General features: G+C 44.2%; 1 protein-coding gene across 1 annotated transcript in view; it reads left to right on the plus strand.

Moving 5' to 3' along the window:
• Nucleotides 1–19,307, plus strand: part of sptbn4b (spectrin, beta, non-erythrocytic 4b) — a 99,676-nt gene that overhangs the window by 37,423 nt on the left and 42,946 nt on the right. Inside the window, exons 14-24 of the mRNA XM_030743706.1 lie at nt 182–318; nt 701–850; nt 1,487–1,855; nt 1,968–2,182; nt 2,323–2,460; nt 5,172–5,412; nt 5,495–5,653; nt 6,172–6,302; nt 6,408–6,633; nt 11,749–11,951; nt 16,899–16,989. Coding sequence (XP_030599566.1) covers nt 182–318; nt 701–850; nt 1,487–1,855; nt 1,968–2,182; nt 2,323–2,460; nt 5,172–5,412; nt 5,495–5,653; nt 6,172–6,302; nt 6,408–6,633; nt 11,749–11,951; nt 16,899–16,989 — 2,060 coding nt within the window. The remainder of the gene's footprint in view (nt 1–181; nt 319–700; nt 851–1,486; nt 1,856–1,967; nt 2,183–2,322; nt 2,461–5,171; nt 5,413–5,494; nt 5,654–6,171; nt 6,303–6,407; nt 6,634–11,748; nt 11,952–16,898; nt 16,990–19,307) is intronic.

The following is a 19,307-nucleotide window of genomic DNA, read 5'->3' on the forward strand; positions in this document are numbered from 1 at the left end:
CAGGAGGAAGTAACGTTCCTGTGGTGATTTCATTTGATCAGCTGAAGGTTTATTTGGCATTGATACAACAGGAAATTTGATATTTGGAGCTTGGTATGAGTAAGTTGATATCCTCTGTGCATAAATGTCTGCTTCACAGTTGTAATAAATGAAATGCTGTGTCTCTCTTTTTTTTTTCCAGGTTACCAACCGTGTGACCCACAGGTGATCTGTAACCGTGTCAACCATGTCTCTTCCTGTCTGGAGGAGCTGAAACACCTGGCGGCTAAAAGACGCGCCGAGCTCGAGGAGTCGAGAAAACTGTGGGCCTTCTTTCAGGTGAGATGGTGGGATTATGTTTCCAGGATTGTTCCTGGAAAATTAGGAGCCACAGTCCGAGGCGCCCGGATGCTTCAGAAAGCTTTGGTTAACTTTCCCAAACCTGTTTGACCTCATCTTTAAAAGGTCTTTATAGCAACTTGCTGTTAATCCAGGGCCTTTTGTCTGTTACAGAACAGACCTGTGATTAAATAGACATTAAGTCATTAAGAGTTAAAGGTCTATTTCTGACTTTGAAACAACTTTCATGTAGTTGATGAGAATCCAGCAGAAATGTCTGATGACGAGCGACATGCTGTCATAAAACTAAAAGTTTTGCTCTGCTCTTTTCCCCATACTTGCCTGTTTGTCTGTTTTAAAGTGTGTTTTTTTGTCCCATCAGGAGCTGGAAGAGTCGGAGGCCTGGATCAGAGAGAAAAGCTCCATCCTGGGAACTCAGGGCTACGGGAAGGACCTGAGCAGTGTGCTGAGGTTACTACAACAACACAAGACTCTGGCTGGGGAACTGCTGGCTCACCGCTCACTGCTGCAGGTGCGTGCACATGCATGCGTGCATGTTTTTATTTCCGCACCTGGAAAACTTACTGTAGTAAGAGTTTCTTTTCTGAACGTCACGTAAATTCATGCATTTACATTTATAAATCTATTTTCCAGTCTACCTGCTTGTCCACAGTAAAGGGTTCCTGCTGCTTTGATACTTTATTGATTGGCATTGGCCTCATGTTCCACTTGTTTCATTCACACCACATGGCTCTTTTAATCCAAAGAAACAGGTAGAAAATATGATGCTGGTCAGGAGCATGAGCACAGTGTGGGCAGTGTTTCTGCATTTGAGTTTTATATTTTTATATTTATGGATATGATTTCATGACAACCCTAAATTAAAAACCCCCAAAAGGCAGATGAGTTTTAGAATAATCCAATAATATAACTGAGCCATTACTGACTGAGCTACCTGTAGATTACCACATGGATTACAAATAATTAAGGATTGCTACATGGGATTATTTTCATTTTAATTTTATGCATGTAGGTAGATGGTTGTTAATACTTGTTTGACTCCTGTGTGTGTTTCCTGTATGCAGCTCTTCTGTTACAAGAAAATAAAGACCCTGATGATGATAATGTTAAATTAAAGTTTTTGTCTCTATCTTTCCTTCTCATCCAGAACACCATGAAGCGAGGGAAGCAGATTCTGAGTGAGAAGAGCTTTGGCACCGCAGGGATCCAGGAGCGCATCATGGAGGTTAAAGGCGAGTGGAAGAGGCTGGAGGACCAGGCCGCACAGCATCTCAGCCACCTGCAGGAGGCGCTCAACTTCTTCCAGTTCTCCACGGAGACGGACGACGTCGTGGTCTGGCTGCAGGACGCTTACCGCCTGGTGTCCAGTGAAGACTTTGGACACGATGAGTACTCCACTCAGTCGCTGCTGAAAAAACACAGAGGGGTCAGTGAGGCCATCGATAAGCATCGCCTGCATGTAGTGGCACTGCGCAAACACATGGTGGTGCTGCCCCTGCGATATCGTGAACAGGAGGTGGGTACAGGCGCAACGATCTTAACAAAAAAATGATGTTTAACTTTTTTTATCTTTATTTTTTTATCTTTTTGTTCTCCCTCTGTCTCCTCTTCCGTCCTCCTCTCTGCAGGAGGTGCAGGTTCGTATGGGAGAGGTGGAACAGCTCTACACAGAGGTCGCTGAAGTTGCAGTGCTCAGACAGCAGTGGCTTCACGACGCCCTCGCTGTATACCGCATGTTCAGCGAGGTCAACGCCTGCGAACTATGGATTGACGAGAAGGAACAGTGGCTGGAAAAGATGGAGATCCCAGAGAAACTGGAGGACGTGGAGGTCGTGGCACACAGGTGAGGAGGAGGAGGAGGAGGGGCCTTGGTTCTGCTGAAGCTCAGCGGGGTGGACGGTGTCTGTGTTGTTGTCTAAATTGTAGCCAAGAACTGACCGAGTCCAAATTTTACAATTCAGAGCTACAACCCCCATGTTTCAGATTTGAGAGCCTGGACCAGGAGATGAACAGCCTGATGGGAAGGATCCTGGATGTTAATCAGATAGTTCAGCAGCTCCTGGATGGAGGACATCCATCTTCCACAGAGGTCAGAGGTTGTCAAGACCACCTCAACTCCAGGTACTGGAACAGCAGTGATTACAATGTTACAAATTCCAAACACTACCACACCTGCCACCAGTAATGCTGCTGACATCCACCTGCTTTACTATACACACAACGCTGAGCCAGGACTTGAACTGATGCTAGTAGAATAGCAAACACTGCTAGTAACAGAAAACTCTAATCCTAAACTAGGAATACCACCACCGCTGATCGTCATACTAATACTACTACTGCTAACGTGAGGCAACGCCTGTTTACAGCTCATCACACGCAAACTGCTTTGACCACAGTACTTCTAGAAAGTATGCAAGTTCTATAGCGCACCCTCAGTATCACAACATCACAGCTCCATTAACGGCTCAGTCCAGAGTGCCGACACACCAGCATATCTGCTCATAACACCAGAGCGGTGAACAAATGCCACGCCGTTCTCTGTCCACGCAGACCCTGAGAGAGGACGGCTTTTTTCTGCTTAAATGTCTCAGCAAAATTCATTGACCAGTTACGTCTGGCCACCAGTCCGTGATGGCCGGGTGAGTGCGCTGACCTTGGCGCATACAGAGTCGGTCTTAGGGTGACCATCTGTGTTGGCTTCCTCATTCAAGATGGGGCCAGCCAAGAATCACAAATTCAAAAACAAACATACAAGCAGCTCTCTGGTATTACTGAATAAAACTGTGTTCCAGTATATTGTGCACAATATATTAACTTAATTTGATGATATTAAATACAACGCTGCACTGACAAGAAGACAGGAGGCCGAGCTGGAGGTGGGAGTGAGCAGGATGGAGATAAAGTTAGAGAGTCGAGGCTGAGATGGTTTGGACATGTTGAGTATGGAGCTGCCAGGCAGGAGAGAAAGAGGAAGACCAGCTGAGAACAGCTGAGAGGGGAAAAAAGAGGTCGTTACAGGTCGTGTTTGATTTATTTAAGTAAGAAAACAGGTATGAGGGAAACGCAGAATCAGAACTGTAACAGTTGCCCAATTTTCAGGCAGGTTTTTGTAACTACAACATAATTACATGATTACTTTCTTCCTATAACGGGTTTTTCAAAATAAAATCTTTACTGATCATTTTTAAGACGGCTTTCTGAGGCGACTGAGACATTTTCCTGGCTGCCTGCTGAGCGCTCTGTCTGCCTCTCTGACATTACCTCATTACAGTCACAAGCTTTTGTGTTTGTGTGTCTCTGTGCGTGTGTGTGTGTTTCTTGGCTGAATGGGTGTGTACTGAGATCCGCTGGTCTGGAGGAGATTCAGGTGAACATATTGGATGACGGTGTGTGAGGCAGACGGAGCCTGCGCTAAAGCCACACACAGCAGAGTGGATGCGAACAAGTGTCTCACGTGAATCAGATCAGGTCAAAACAGCAGTGAGCTTAGCTTGTGTCTGATGGTGCAGAGCGTCAGAGTCACAATTAACACAAAGAAATCTTAATTATACGGTTACAAAGAGAGCATCGTCACATCATCAGGGTGTTGTTGCTGAATTTGGCCTTCGTCTGTTAATTTTGACAGCAAATTTTGATTTAGTTTTAGTCATAATTTAGTCATCTGAACAGTTTTAGTTTTAGTCTAGTTTTAGTCGACGAAGAACACACGGTTTTTAGTCCTTTTTCCCAGTTTGTGTTCAGAGAAAATCTCCACACCGCGGTGGATTAGCCTTTATAATCTTAGTCCTGAACACTGCCCTGTACCTTTCAGAGCATCCTGCTGTAAAATGCTGTATTATCTCAGTAAGGTGGTGTTAATGATCAGGTGTGTGGGAAGCAGGTGACACGCTAATGTTAATATTATTAATAATATTCCATAACTTTGAATAAATGTTTAATTTTGTGTAAGTGTGTATAATGACTAATTCAAGGGAACTGAAGAAAAAGCATTTACATTTTACACCCTTTATGTTTTAGTCAACTGAATTCTTACAATAGTTAAACTAAAACTATTCAGAAGACTAAATTATGTTTGTCACAACATCAAAGGACAAATGTGTCCATAATCGGCTCTTCTCTTTCTCCCTGCTGACATTGTTTACATAACTTAGTTCTATTGGAAGGAACGACCAATCACAGGCTAGTTTGGTCTTCCCGGGTTTAGAGAAAATTTGTGCAGCTGTGCATTTGATTGGATGTTTTCCTAACTTGTCCCGCCCTGCCACAAAATTAAATCAGTTCTGATTGGATTTCGTCCCCGCCCAGCATTTTCATCTCATTTTCATTCGTTGTCAAAAGTGTCAATTAATTTCGTCATCGTTTTTATCCTTTTAGGTCGTTTTTATTTAGTTATCCTCTCGTTTTGTCATGAATAAAAGGGTCATTGATGAAAACTGTGACGAAAATATTTCTTCAACAAAATTAACACTGCGTCTGTGTGACATTTAGCTTTTTAAATATTAGCAACATGCACAGCTATGGCTGAATCCCTTCAGCTGTGTTTGTTATGCAGAGCACTGCTGCTCGACATGCCTGCCGCATTTTTTGATTTAAACTGAAAACTTTAACTTAGTATGAGCTAAAAATTTCATGCAGGTTTAAGGTTGTCATCCAAACAGACTCAGCATCATCAGGACCTGTGTCAGGACTGTGGACATTTGTGGACAATTGTTACACACCTAGTAAATATACACAGCTAAAACAAATCTTTTGCAAAAAGCAAGTGATAGGCATAAATCACACAAGTTTTCTCCACAGTACCACGCTCCTCTGTCTCTGTCTCACCTCTCCAGGTGGAACAGCATTGTGGAGCTGGTTGAGCAGAAGAAAGATCAGCTGGACTCGATGTTACGTCTGCAGAACTACCTGCTGGAGTGTGCCGAGATCAAGTCCCAGATCCAGGACAAGAGGAAAGCCATCGATGCCACTCAGTATGTGGGCAGCGATTTGGGAGGAGTCCTCGCTCTGCAGAGACGCCTTTCTACTATGGAGGGAGCCCTGTCTGTCCTGGAGCCCAAGCTACTGCACTTACAGGTAGGACATCATCAAAAAATATCACAGACAGGGGCATCAAAGGCTAGAACCACCATAACGGTGTTTCTGTTTGGCGGTGCAGGAAGAGGCAGAGCATCTGGCCACCAGTCACCCGGTTCGGGCCATGGAGGTTCTTGTGCATTTTGATGGCATCAGCGTGGAGTGGGAGGAGCTCAAACGGACGCTGCAGGGATGTGAGGACTCACTGATGGTGGCCAGCAGGCTGCAGAGCTTCATACAGGTACAGATGAGGAAGACCTCCAGGCTACATGCCAATGTATCCTTGGGCAAGATACTTAACCCCAAGTTGCTCTCCGACCGTCCCGTCGGAGTATGAATGTGTGTGAATGATAGTTAATTATAAAGCACTTAGCTTAGCAAACATGGAAGTGCTTGTATGAATGGGAGTGCATGGGTGAATGTAAACATGTTGTAATAGCGCTTTGAGTGCTCATACTGAGTAGAAAAGCGCTATATAAGAGCTAGTCCATTTACCATATATATATATATATATATATATATATATATATTTTTTTTTTTTTTTTTTTTTTCTTCTTTCGGGTGCTCCCTTTAGGGGTCGCCACAGCAGATTATTTGCCACCATCTCTATCATCTTCTGTCACACCAAGGGTTGCACGGCTCAGTAAAGAGAACAATGAAAAAGTTCTATAGAGAATAACTGTTAACGAATGTCCACAGTATGATCCAACATATAATTAATGACATTTGAATCGGGTTCCTGTGTGTGTGTGTTGTCAGGACCTGGATTCATTCCTCACCTGGTTGGTCCAGACGCAGACAGCCGCTGCCTCAGACCAGCTGCCCAATGACCTGGAGGAGGCAGAGAAGCTCATCAACGAGCACGCCGCTCTCAAGGAGGAGATTGGACGGTAGGTGACTGAAGGACAACAAAACTCTTTTTTTGTTTGTTTACAAAATTAAATCTAATTATGGGTCCAGAGAATAACTGTGCAGGTCTGTTTATTTTTACGAAGGTATGAAGAGGACTACGAGCGCCTGCAAGCCATGAACGAGCTCCTGGAGTCCGAGGAGGCTCCTCTCCCTCAGGCCGCCCTGCAGCAGTGGCTCCAGAAGCTCGATGTCGGCTGGAACAAGCTGCTGGAGATGTGGGAAAGCAGGAGAGAAGTTCTGGTCCAGGCTCACATTTTTCATCTATTCCTGCGTGACGTCAAACAGGCTGAATCCTTCCTCAACAATCAGGTGAGACTGGCAGCATCGCTTTCTTCATCATATAACAGGAAATATCATTAAAAGCTTTGTTGGATTGGCCTGAAATTTGGAACAGTTATATATGACATTGTCACCTTGTGTAATAATAAATTGCATTAAGATGCTTTATGTGCAGCAGTTGTTAAAGTCAAAGAAATCTGCTTGAGCAACTTTTGAGCTATTAGAAAAGTTCAGTTCAGCTGCATTTGACGGCTACACTGTAAACCCAGATAAGTTGAATCTACTTAACAAAACCAAGGTAACTGGTTGCCTTAAATTTTTTAAGTAATGAAACATTAGTTGAATAAGTGCAGTGGACTATGTTCAATGTACTTGAGGCCCTTTTGGAATGAAATGGAGGATCTAAGTTGAATGTACTAATAACAGAGTTTCAGTAACTGAAATCATTCACCACCCATTTATTTAACTCAGCTTGTTAAGTAAGCACTACTCCATTACCAGTTGAACTAAATTATATGCTCTAATTGACCAAACTTATCTTTTACAGTTCGTGAAAAATTAAAATGTCTTTTAATCAATCCCCCTATCCTTTTCATGGTCGTGGGAGCCTCTCCCAGCTGACAAGGCAGTAAGATGCAAGATGCAGGGCAGACCCCATACAGGTCACCAGCCTGTTGCAGGGCTGATACAGAGAGAGACAGACAACCATTCACACCTGTGGGCAATTCAGAGTGACTAGTTAACCTAACTAATGGGCAGCACGGTGGCGCAGTGGTTAGCACTGCTGCCACCGTGGGTTCAATTCCACCTTGGCCCAGGCCTCTCCCTCGCCCTGTGTGGAGTTTGCATGTTCTCCCCGTGCTTGCGTGGGTTTCCTCCCACAAACACATGCACTTACTGGGGTTAGGTTAATTGGCTACTCTAAATTGCCCAGAGGTGTGAATGAGAGCATGGAAGGTTGTTTGTCTCCCTGTGTTAGCCCTGTTCAGGGTGTATCCTGCCTCTCACCCTATGACAGCTGGGATAGGCTCCAGCCCCCCCCGACCCTGAACAGGATAAGCAGAAGTGAATGGATGGATGGATAGTTAACCTAACCCCAGTAACTGCATGTCTTCAGATTGTGGGAGGAAACCCACGCAGACACAGAGAGAACATACAAACTCCACACAGCAAGCGGCCCGGGCCAAGGTGGAATCAAACCCAGATTATTAGATAGCTATTCTAGCTGTGAGGCAGCAGTGCTAACCACCAGGCTGCTCAGTAACAAATGTATTTTTTACAATGTTGAACTGTGTCTGTTTAAATTTGGTAAATAAACAAACATGATAAAACTCAGCCCTGCTGAATGCTGGTACATTAACATTTACAAGTAACATTTGTCCATGTAACAATAAAAAACTGTACAAGTAGAGAACCAGAGGGTGAAAAAACAAAGAGACACAAAGATCTAATATTTCAAACTCCACACAGCGAGACACTTGGGCCAAGGTGGAATCAAACACAGACCTTCTAGATGTCATTCTAGCCTTGAGGAAGCTCTGCTAACCACCACGCCACCATGCTGCTGCTCATTAATCCAGTCTGTTAAAACTGGTGTAAACTAGATTTTTAGCAGGTGCAAAACCTGATGATATTAAGTTGTTTGAACTCAAACACATAATTACAATAAGACAGACCATCAAAAAGTGCAGTCTCCTCAGCATTAACAAGTAATGTTCACATTCTAGGTAATTTTAAGTAATATGAACTCAGTATTTACAGTGTAGATGAAAATCACTGCTGCATGCAGCATCCATGAAAAGTGCTTTTACACTGCAGCTTTTAGGTGATGTTTTCAGAGCCTCTCAAGGCTGCTGCTGCTGCTGCTGCTGCTGAGGGAGACAAATCCCATTCGCTGTTCTTATATTTTGAGCAGCAGAAATAAATCCTACCTCCTCTGCACATATAATAGTGAACCAAGGTGAGGAGTTAGAGTTGGCTCAGTTGATCAGTGTTACAGCCTAACATCCATGCAGGCCTGCCTGAAATATGTTAATATGCGCTGAGGTCAGTGGCTGATGGGAAAATGTATGGAGACATTGTATAGTCTGCTAATGCAACTACTGCTATACCTTCATGCTTAAGTCAGTTTAAATGATGGTCAAGTAAACGCAGTATTTAAGATACTTATTATTGCATCACCTGAACAGATGGAAGTCTCTGTAAACAGAGTTAATGATGCCCGGTGACTGCAGCAGAGGATCGGCTACACCGGGTGTTGGCTTACAGCTCGGCCAGCAAAAGATAGAGGAGAGACCGCGCGCGTGTGTGTGTGTGTGTGTGTTTTTGCAGTGTGTCTGTGTTGTGGGGTGTTAAAGCAGGAGCTATTAAGGAAGCAGGCAGCTTCGAGTAATTCTATACGTCTATTCTAGCTCCTTGATGAGGTGTAGGAGGAAGAAATGTTGGCAGTCTTCTGATGCTCGTGTCTGTTTCTGTGTTACCGGCGTATGATGTTATTGTGGTATTTATAGGATTGCGCAAATTATACAAGTTCCTATCAGCTAAATATTCTTCACATAAGAATTACAAGTCCATTTACAAAAATCACTCTTTGTTCAGCGCATTAGCGAAATAGCTCATTTTCAGCTCTTGGACTGTACTAGAGTAGCTTTACATGATTTACCATTCGTGCCTTAGTTCATCCTCTGTGTGAAACAAGCTTCTTAGCTCCTCTCCCTTTAAGACCACCTTCCTTTTTAGCCAGTTTTATTCTAATCGTCTGCCCTTCGGCAAACAGATTTGACAGAGCAGTGAGATGGCAATAAAAGTGTATTGTCATATATAATGTATTAGAGTACAGGTGACAAACACCAGCTGTACAGGTGCAGCTGTGTCAGTCCTCGGTCTGCAGCGCGTCTGTGTTTCATCCCTGTATTACATGTAGAAAGGTTTAGTTTTCTAATCTGAAATGTCACAGGCAAAGTGTGTGTGTGTGTGTGTGTGTGTGTGTGTGTGTGTGTGTGTGTGTGTGTGTGTGTGTGTGTGTGTGTGTGTGTGTGTGTGTGTGTGTGTGTGTGTGTGTGTTGGCTGGGACGTCTCTTTTGGTTTGGTAACAGGTCTTTACAAGGGAGCAGCTCTTCTTATTAGCTCGAGGGGTTGATTTAGAGACAGCAGCATTTCTTTTTCAATAAGTATCAAAGATTTTCCAGGCTGCTGATCTCTGTCTTTATCGCCCTGTTAATCAATTTTCTTTGCATTCAAGAATGAGATACGTTTGTAATGCAGTGGTTTGTTGTGTGACAGAACAAACTAACATTTTTAGGAATAATCCTTCCTGATCAAATGGGAACACGAGAGGTCAGAGGATGTTAATTATTTAATTGTAGAGTTTGAATATGAGCTTGTAAAGACCAGTAACAGTAATTCATCAAATGTTGTTATCAGCAACATCTGCCTGTTTTGTTTGAGTGTTAGGGTTAGTCAGTTTCTAAACAAATGAGCTGACAAATACAGTGAAAGTCAGAACTTCACACAAAGAAAATGCAGGTGGAAACAAACAGGTGAGACTAATGCAGGATTTGGTCTCATCCTGGTAACTTCAGGGTTACCAAAGAGGCTGTGTTGGCATGGTAACTTATGCTGCAGGTCAGGATTGAGGTCAGCAGGTATGAACGAGGCTGTAGCTCAAAGAATAAAAATTAAAACTATTTTACACACATCAGACATGAATTTATACCAGTTGTAATCCATCAGATTCTCCTGTGTCCGAATGATGAGAGGTTAACTTACACAGTGGGGATTTTTGCCTCCCGGCTCTCCTTCCCAGATTTAAATAGGTTACACTTTATCAATATAGTAGCAGTTTCCAGTCTCACTGACCGAAGCGCTTAAAGCACGCAGGCATTCATACATCACTTTGAATACTGAACTACTGTACAGTTCTTCTCCTTTCACATACACTCACTCTGCCTGCAGCTATTATGTGTTTAAATAACTTCATATTTCTAACATCTTAGTTTCATCTTCCTTTGTAAAATCCGGTGCTCTGCTGCCAGTAGTCTTAACTTAGCCATGTCTCTGACTGCTACTAACCCCCCTTCATACAAACACTCATAGCTGGACCGGGACACCCAGGGCCGACTTATCGAGCTGATAAGCTCCTTTGAGAGACGGCTGAGCGTGATTGCTGATGTTAGGGGTGGGCGAAGGCAGATAATGGAAAGATACCCTGGGTATGCTGAACCTGCCCTGGAGAGGAAATAAACACAAAGCCTTCAAAGTAAAACAGGAAGTAACCAAAAGACAAATAAAGATCAGAGAAATCAGGGGAACCTTGAAATGCAAAGAAACACAACAAAACCAACCATTACAACAGGGACTGTGAGAAGTTTACAATAATTTAGGATTATTCTCTGATTGATAGTGTTGGCTGCTTTCACAGCAGTGATACAAGTACTGTGGGTAATCTGCAGATACGGGGTGGCCAGGTCATAAAAACTGTAGAGCTGTCCAAAAGTTTCAGAAGTAACCACCAGCAAATAATTGAAGGCTCAAAGATGGCAGCCGTGAGAAAGTTAGAAGCAGCAGAAGGCCTCTTACTTCTCTCCTACACTGTGCACTGATGTGCCAGAGGAGCAAGGCACCAGTGCAAAGCAGCAGGATACTGTCCATAGATTCTTAGCTGGATGTTTTTTGGGGGGAAAGGGGGCATGAAATGCATCTGAAACTAGTGATAGAGTCAGCAGTAGTGAGGAGAACTGCTGTGAGAGAGAGGCATGTAAGGCGGGCTGGATGAGATGGTTTATATTTCCACAGTCTGATGGGTTGTATTTCCTTACAGACAGCCTCCTGACAGTAAAATATGAGCCTGACAGATATTGGTAATGTATGATCAGTTGAATATCTCTAAAATGGAAAACTAGTTTGGCTGGCAGATGAAGGATTTACTCTTGCATGTGGATTCAAATAGCTCCAATCCATGCATCACTATTTGATAATGAAACATCAACATCATTGCATCATCATCATCACTGCAAATTCAAGACTCAGTCATATTTATTCTGAGCTCTTCTTCTCACGGGCTCTCTGTTTTCATCTTTCACTTTAATTTTTAGTTCTTGAAACAGAAAAAAAAATCACCTGACTTCTCTGGTCTTCATCTTCCAGGAGTCTGCGCTTGCTCACGTGGAGCTGCCCACCACAGTGGAAACAGTGGAAGCAGCTATAAAGAAACACAAGGACTTCACCACCACCATGGAGCTGAACCTGCACAGGATTAAAGCTGTGATTGAAGCAGGAGAAAGTCTGATCAGCCAGAGCAACATCTACTCTGAACGCATCAGGGAGCGCATCGACACCCTTGCCAACAGGTGCCACATACTGTACATGCATAAAAATAAAGAGAAAGGAAATTGCATTGCTAATAGCCTAAAATATGAGGAGTGAGTACAAAGTTATGGAAAGGTGCCTATAAAAAAAAAAGGGTAAAAATCTTATCTGGTATGAGAATTTGCACCTCCAAGTCTGAAGTGATGCAAAGCTGGTGATTTGCTGGTCAATCTACACTATAATGCCAAAAGTCTTCTCTCACCATCCAGATCATTGAGTTCAGGTGTTCCAGTCTCTTCCACAGGTGTATAAACCAGCACCTGGGCATGCAGACTGCTTCTACAGACATCAGTGAAAGAATGGGTCGCTCTCAGGAGCTCAGTGAGTTCCAGCGTGGTACCGTGATCGGATGATACCTGTGCAACAAGTCCAGTCACTGCTAAATATTCCACAGTCAGCTGTTAGTGGGATTATAACAAAGTGGAAGCGATTGGGAACGACAGCATAAAATCACAGAGTGGGGTCAGAGGATGCTGAGGGTCATAGTGCACAGAGGTCACCAACTTTCTGCAGAGTCAATCACTACAGACCTCCAACCTTCATGTGACCTTCAGATCAGCTCAAGAACAGTGAGAGCTTCATGGATGGGTTTCCATGGCAGCTGCATCCAAGCCTTCCATCACCAAGCTCAATGCAGAGCGTTGATGCAGTGGTGTAAAGCACGCCGCCACTGGACTCTAGAGCAGTGGAGACGTGTTCTCTGGAGGGATGAATCACACTTCTCCATCTGCCAATCAGAGGGAGGAGTCTGGGTTTGATGGTTGCCAGGGGAACGGTACCTGTCTGACTGCATTGTGTAAAGTTTGGTGGAGGGGGGGGTTATGGTGTGGGGGTGTTTTTCAGGAGTTGGGCTCGGCCCCTTAGTTCCAGTGAAAGGAACTCTTAATGCTTCAGCAGACCAAGACATTTGGGACAGTTTGATGCTCCAACTCTGTGGGAACAGTTTGGGGATGGCCCCTTCCTGTTCCAACATGACTGCACACCAGAGCACAAAGCAGCTCCATAAAGACATGGATGAGCCAGTTTGGTGTGGAAGAACTTGACTGGCCTGCACAGAGTCCTGACCTCAGCCTGATAGAACACCTTTGGGATGGATTAGAGCAGAGACTGTGAGCCAGGCCTTCTGTCCAACATCAGTGTCTGACCTCACAGATGTGCTTCTGGAAGAATGGTCAGAAATTCCCATAAACACTCCTAAACCTGTGGAAAGACTTCCCAGAAGAGCTGAAGCTGTTATAGCTGCAGAGGGTGGGCCCACATCATATTAAAGCCTCTGGATTAAGAATGGATGTTAGTCAGGTTCATGTGTATGAAGGCAGATCAGATGTTAGATTCAACTCATTGTCATTGTGCACACAAGGCACACAACGAAATGATGGTTCCAGATCACTCATCCAGAGACGAGCGTCTGCGGTCATGCAGCCAGAGACCGGCGCTACCGTTAGGCAATGTGGTTTAAGTGTCTTGCCCAAGGACACAACGCAGCGCAGGGACAGGGGCTCAAACCTGCAACCCTCCGGCTGCAAGGCGAACGCCTACCCTCTGCCCCACTGCCACTAAAAATGAGTGAATACTTTTGGCAGTATAGTGTATGTTCCTGCCATCATCTATGGCCATAAGCTGTAGGTAGTGACCCACGATCATGGATACAAGTGGAGATGAGCTTCTGGGCTCAGCCTTAGAGACAGATTGATGAGCCTGGTCATATGGGCTGCTGCTCCTCCACATCAAGGATCCAGTTGAGGTGGTTTGGGCATCTAACTAGGGTGCCTTGTGCATGCCTCCTAGGTGAGGTGTTTCCTACATGTTGGAGTAGGTACTGGGTCTGTCCCGGGGCCTCTTGGATGCCTCAGTCCTGAACACTGTGGACTTTTCAACTGAAAAGTGCCCAGAGTACTGTACTGTACTAGATGGAGAGTACACAATGAAAGTGTTTGGAACAGGACTTCCAGGAAGCTTTTGTTCCAAGCTCTTGAGGCTGCCGTGACCTGGATGACTGAGAACCTACACAGACATATGACTTCCAGGAAATGGTCTAAAAATAGCAGCTGGGTTGAAAGCGGTCCAGAAGGGTACGAGGCAGTGATGATGATGATGATGATGATGATGAACAAGTGAACAGCCAAACCGAAATCAGGAAAGGGTTTAGATTTTTAACTCTGTGATCTCAACAAGCTCTGAACTAGAGGATAGTGAAGGTCAGTGTGGAGCAGTTTTTGTAATATAGCAGTAATATTTCCTTCATAAACGAGGATTAATGTAAATAAAAATAAAGCATGAAAAATGTAATTCTCTCATGGGCAGCTGACACTGTGAACACAGCTTTAATACATTGAACTATACTGATCACACACATGTAACAGACCTCAGCAGTTTGATTTCCTTTAAATATATTAGATGTCTGTTCAAAGGTCTCAGTCTTTTGCAGTAAACACAGAGTCCCAGCTGTATATTAAGCTGACTATAAAGCACAAAAATATAAGCTGCTGTCCTAACACAATACAACAGTAACACAAAGACTTAAAGCAAAGGGTCTCACAAGCATGAACAAGACAAAAGACACAGAACAGAGTGTGTTGTGTTTGGTCCAGGACTCACACCTGCCCGTGAAATCTCTGTGAAAGCTGAGGCTGTGCTGAGAGTGTGTGTGTGTGTGTGTGTGTGTGGTGGTGGGGGGGGGGGCTTCTTATTTGTGGGTGTAGAGTTTGTGAGTGTCCGACAATAGGAATGAGAAGAAGCGTATGTTGTTGTTTTTCTGCACTGGGGACAGACAAAAGAGCAAAGGTCAGTGCAGTTTATAATGTATGTATTCAGCTCATGTTACTGTTTTCTTTATCTACAAATTACAGCCCCAGACATGCATATGTTTAAGCAGCATTAACATGTCTCTCTGATACTGATCACAGTTGTGAAATATTCTGTAATCCACAGAGATCTATACACTATATTGAATAATCTCTAATTGTAGTTTTGGTAGTTGGCACATACGTACAGGATTCAGGGTCAGTGTTGTGATTATAAGTTCACTTGTGGTTCTTTAAGAGTAGAATGGGAGGCAGAGCCTTCAGCTTTCAGGCCCCTCTTCTGTGGAACCAGCTCCCAGCTTGGATTCAGGAGACAGACACCCTCTCTATTTTTAGGATTAGGCTTAAAACTTTCCTTTATGATCAATCTTATAGTTAGACCTGGATCAGGTGACCCTGAAACCTCCCTTAGTTATGCTGCTATAGGCCTAGGCTGCCTCCCATAAGCGTTCTTCCTTTTCACTCTGTTTATACTCCACTCTGTATTTAATCATTAGTTATTATTCATCTCTGTCTCTCCCCCCTCACAGCAGATGACCCCCCCTCCCTGAGCCTGGTTCTGATGGAGGTTTCTTCCTGTTAAAGGGAGTTTTTCCTTCCCACTGTCACCAAGTGCTGCTCATAGGGGGTCGTCTGATTGGTGTATCTGTATTATTGTAGGGTGTTTACCTTCAGAATCAGAATCAGAATCAGAATCAGAAGGTTTTTATTGCCATATGGGTGAACAGGTTCACAGCATTAGGAAATTGCTGCGGTACTTCGTGCTTACAGAAAGAAACAAATAAGTATAAAAACTATAAGACAATATACAAGTATACAAATTGCAAATATACAGAGATATTAGAGCTATAACTATAGCACAATATTACAAAATTACAAAATATACAGTGCAGAGACTAATTAAAAGATAGAAGAATGTAGACTATATTCCACTAATATGTACATCAGTGCAGTCAGACAGGTGCATAGACATAGGGTCATCAGCGTTTGTGGAGGGTGGTAGTAACAGTCTTAGGGTAATTGTTCATGAGTCCAACAGCAGAGGGGAAGAAACTGTTCTTATGGCGGGAGGTTCTGGTCCGTATGGACCGTAGCCTCCTGCCTGAGGGGAGAGGGTCAAAAAGTCTGTGCCCAGGGTGAGAGTGGTCGGCTGTGATCCGACCTGCACACCTCAGTGTCCTGGAGGTGTACAGGTCCTGGAGAGATGGGAGGTTACAGCCAATCACCTTCTCAGCAGAGTGCACAACGCGCTGTAGTCTCTGTTTGTCCCTAGTGGTGGCTCCAGCGTACCACACAGTGATGGAGGAGGTGAGGATGGACTCAATGATGGCAGTATAGAACTGCACCATGGTCCTTGCTGGCAAGTTGAATTTCTTCAACTGCCGCAGGAAGTACATCCTCTGCTGGGCCTTTTTGACGACAGAGGTGATGGTGGGCTCCCACTTGAGGTCCTGGGTGATGGTAGTTCCCAGGAAGCGAGAAGAGTCCACTGTGGTGATGGGGGTGTCAGTCAGGATGATGGAGGGTAGAGGGGCTGTGTGCTTCCTAAAGTCCACTATAATCTCCACTGTCTTCTGGGCGTTCAGTACCAGGTTATTGTGGCTGCACCAGGACGCCAGACGTTTGACCTCCATCCTGTAGGCCGACTCGTCCCCGTCTGAGATAAGTCCGATGAGAGTCATGTCGTCTGCAAACTTAATAAGCTTGACAGACTGGTGGTCAGAGGTGCAGCAGTTGGTATACAGGGAGAAGAGCAGAGGAGAGAGGACACAGCCCTGAGGAGTGCCAGTGCTGATGGTCCGGGAGTACCTTACAATATAAAGCACTTTGAGGCGACTGTTTGTTGTGATGTGGTGTTCTTCCATAAAGGTGCAGCCACTGAAGCAGTTTTTGCCCTTTTGCTGGTGAACACATTAAAAAACATGAATAACTGAGTACATTTCTAATGATTATAATGAAGAGATGCTATATTTAAAATATGCTTATCTAATAATAACTGTGTCATTAATATTTTGCTTTCAACTGCAAAATATCCAAGAAAACAAGACCACCTGATTAATATAGTTATTGTAATGTAGTGATTTTAACGTGAAACTGAAGGCTCCATCTCTGTCACTCTTTCAGGGGGAACCAGAACCGAGAGCTGGCCCAGCAGTGGCTGGAAAAACTGAACGACCAGTGGGAACTTCAGAGGTTTCTCCAGGACTGTCACGAGGTAAGAGGCTAACGGGCTGGATGTAGGAGTTTCACTTCTTTGTGACCTGCAGAGGGACTCGGGACGAAATGAATGAAATCAGTGAGAGAGGAAAAGAAAATGTCTGCCATAAGGTTAAACTATCCCACTGTCATTGTCATAGTGGTTCAAACACAGGTCGCTGTTGATAATTTAATGTATAGTTAGTGGCTTTGTTTACGTTTCTTCCCTGTTCTTTAGATTCAGAGGCAGACATTTATTTAAGCCACTGCAGAGCTTTTCCTGGCTCAGCCTTTGGAGGCTGACGACACTCATACAGTAAAGGGAATGAATCTGTGCTGCTTATGAAGGAAAACACAGCATTTTCCTGCAATTTCATAACCAAAAATGTGTGTTATGCTCCAGTAAATAAAACCTCAGTTAACAAAACTGGGTTTTTGGGTTTTTTTTTTTGGCTTTGGCTTCCCCAAAATCTTTGAGTGCAGGAAAAGCCCTGCACTCAACTTTATTGCTTTAGTTCCTGCTTTGTTGGCCTGATTTTGAGCGCTTTCCCAAAACATGTAAACAATGAGCAGAGATAAAAAAGGATTTTGAGGAGACCCTCTTTAATCACAATGCTGTGTTTGTGTGTGTGTGTGTGTGTGTGTGTGTGTGTGTGTGTGTGTGTGTGTGTGTGCACACGGCTCCCCTCTGCTCTCCCCCTGCAGTTTTTGCGCTCACCCAGCAGAGTCACTGACTTCTTCCTGAGCCAAAACCATGTGTGGTTTCAGCAACTTTCTCTCTTTGTCTGTCCTGAATTATTCAGCAGCACAGGCCCTCATCACTAATTCAAAGGAGGAAGAGTGTGCCTCACTGTATACATGAGAGTGTGTGTGTGTATCAGCCACATATTTATCTGTGTGCATGTATGTTGAATGCATGTCTCTATAAACAGAGGAGGCAAAGGGACTCGCCGTGCCTGTGTGTGTGTGTGTGTGTGTGTGTGTGTGTGTGTGTGTGTGTGTGTGTGTGTGTGTGTGTGTGTGTGTAGCAGCGGGTGAGTGACACTGCGTCAGTCTGTAGGAACCTGAGCTCTCTGCTGGCAGGGTGTGTTCTTCTGTTTTTGGGCCAGGCTGCATCCTCGTGCTTCCTGCTGCTCACTGCTGCTCTCTGTCCACTCACTGACTCATTTACACACACACTGACGAAACACATTTACAGTTTATACTGTTACTTATAGTTTAAGTTCATGCTTTATGCAAATTGGCAGAAAATCATCAAGGTCAGACCCTCAGTAGTTTTCTAAGGTTGTATTTGCACCACATGACATTTATTTTTGTTCCTTGTGCTTCTACCTGCCTCACCTGTCCCAGCAGCCATCAGTGACATCCACACCTAACTTCTTATTATTTTTTTTTGTTTTGCTTTTCTCAGCCTGAGATAAGAAACTGAAGAAACCAGCTGTCCTTTGCTCTGACCTTCTTTAAATGTTTGTGTTTGGGGGCTGCACAGTGGTCAGCAGTGTACTCCCTGAGCCTGTGTGGCCTTTGTGCTTGTTAGGTTCATTGGTGATTGTAAATTAACAGCAGGTGTAACCCTAACTGCCCCTGGGACAGATCCCGACCTCACCACGACCCTGGTTCTATAAGTAGATGAGAGAATTGAGACGTGTATAAGTTTGGCTAAATAGAAGATCATTTGTGAAGAAACATTTTGCTACAGTAAAGTATTTTAGACATTAGACCCGGATGAGAAGCAACAGATGAAGATAGGAGACAATGAATGGACCATCTGGAGTCTGGACACTGGTGAATGACAAAGACTTTGGAGACGCCCTGGAAAATCTATATAAGGAGGAGATGGGAAGGAGCAGGGCAGCACCGCAGATGGTGTCAAAGGGAGAGACACAGTGAAATCAAAGATCAGCTACTAGGCCGTGATTATTGGACAAGAGCAGCAAGAATGGCTCATGTCACCAAGAGGAAGCAGAACATCACATCTCCCTTACTGACCGTCCATATTACACTTCATTTAATATTAATGCCAGCAGCGTATCATGACTCACAACAATTACAGCGACCGTGACACTGTTCCAGGAAATGGTGGCTGTGTGTTGTGGATAGATCCTCAGCCCAAAAACACTGAAAAAAAATGAAGCTGCATCATTAAAGTCTGCCATCAGCCACTTTATCCACAGTACTACACTGTCTTCAGGACAAAAGAGGACCGAAGAAGTGCACTCAGTTCACCGCAGGTCATGTGGTGGCTTTTTACCTGGACTCCCCTCCTGGTTTGTTTTGAGTAAAGAGCAGGTGTATGCCCAAAGGCTGAAAGGATAAAAATAGCAGGTATCCACATAG

Source organism: Archocentrus centrarchus, chromosome 13, assembly GCF_007364275.1.
Source record: "Archocentrus centrarchus isolate MPI-CPG fArcCen1 chromosome 13, fArcCen1, whole genome shotgun sequence".
NCBI classification, from domain to species: Eukaryota; Metazoa; Chordata; class Actinopteri; order Cichliformes; family Cichlidae; genus Archocentrus; species Archocentrus centrarchus.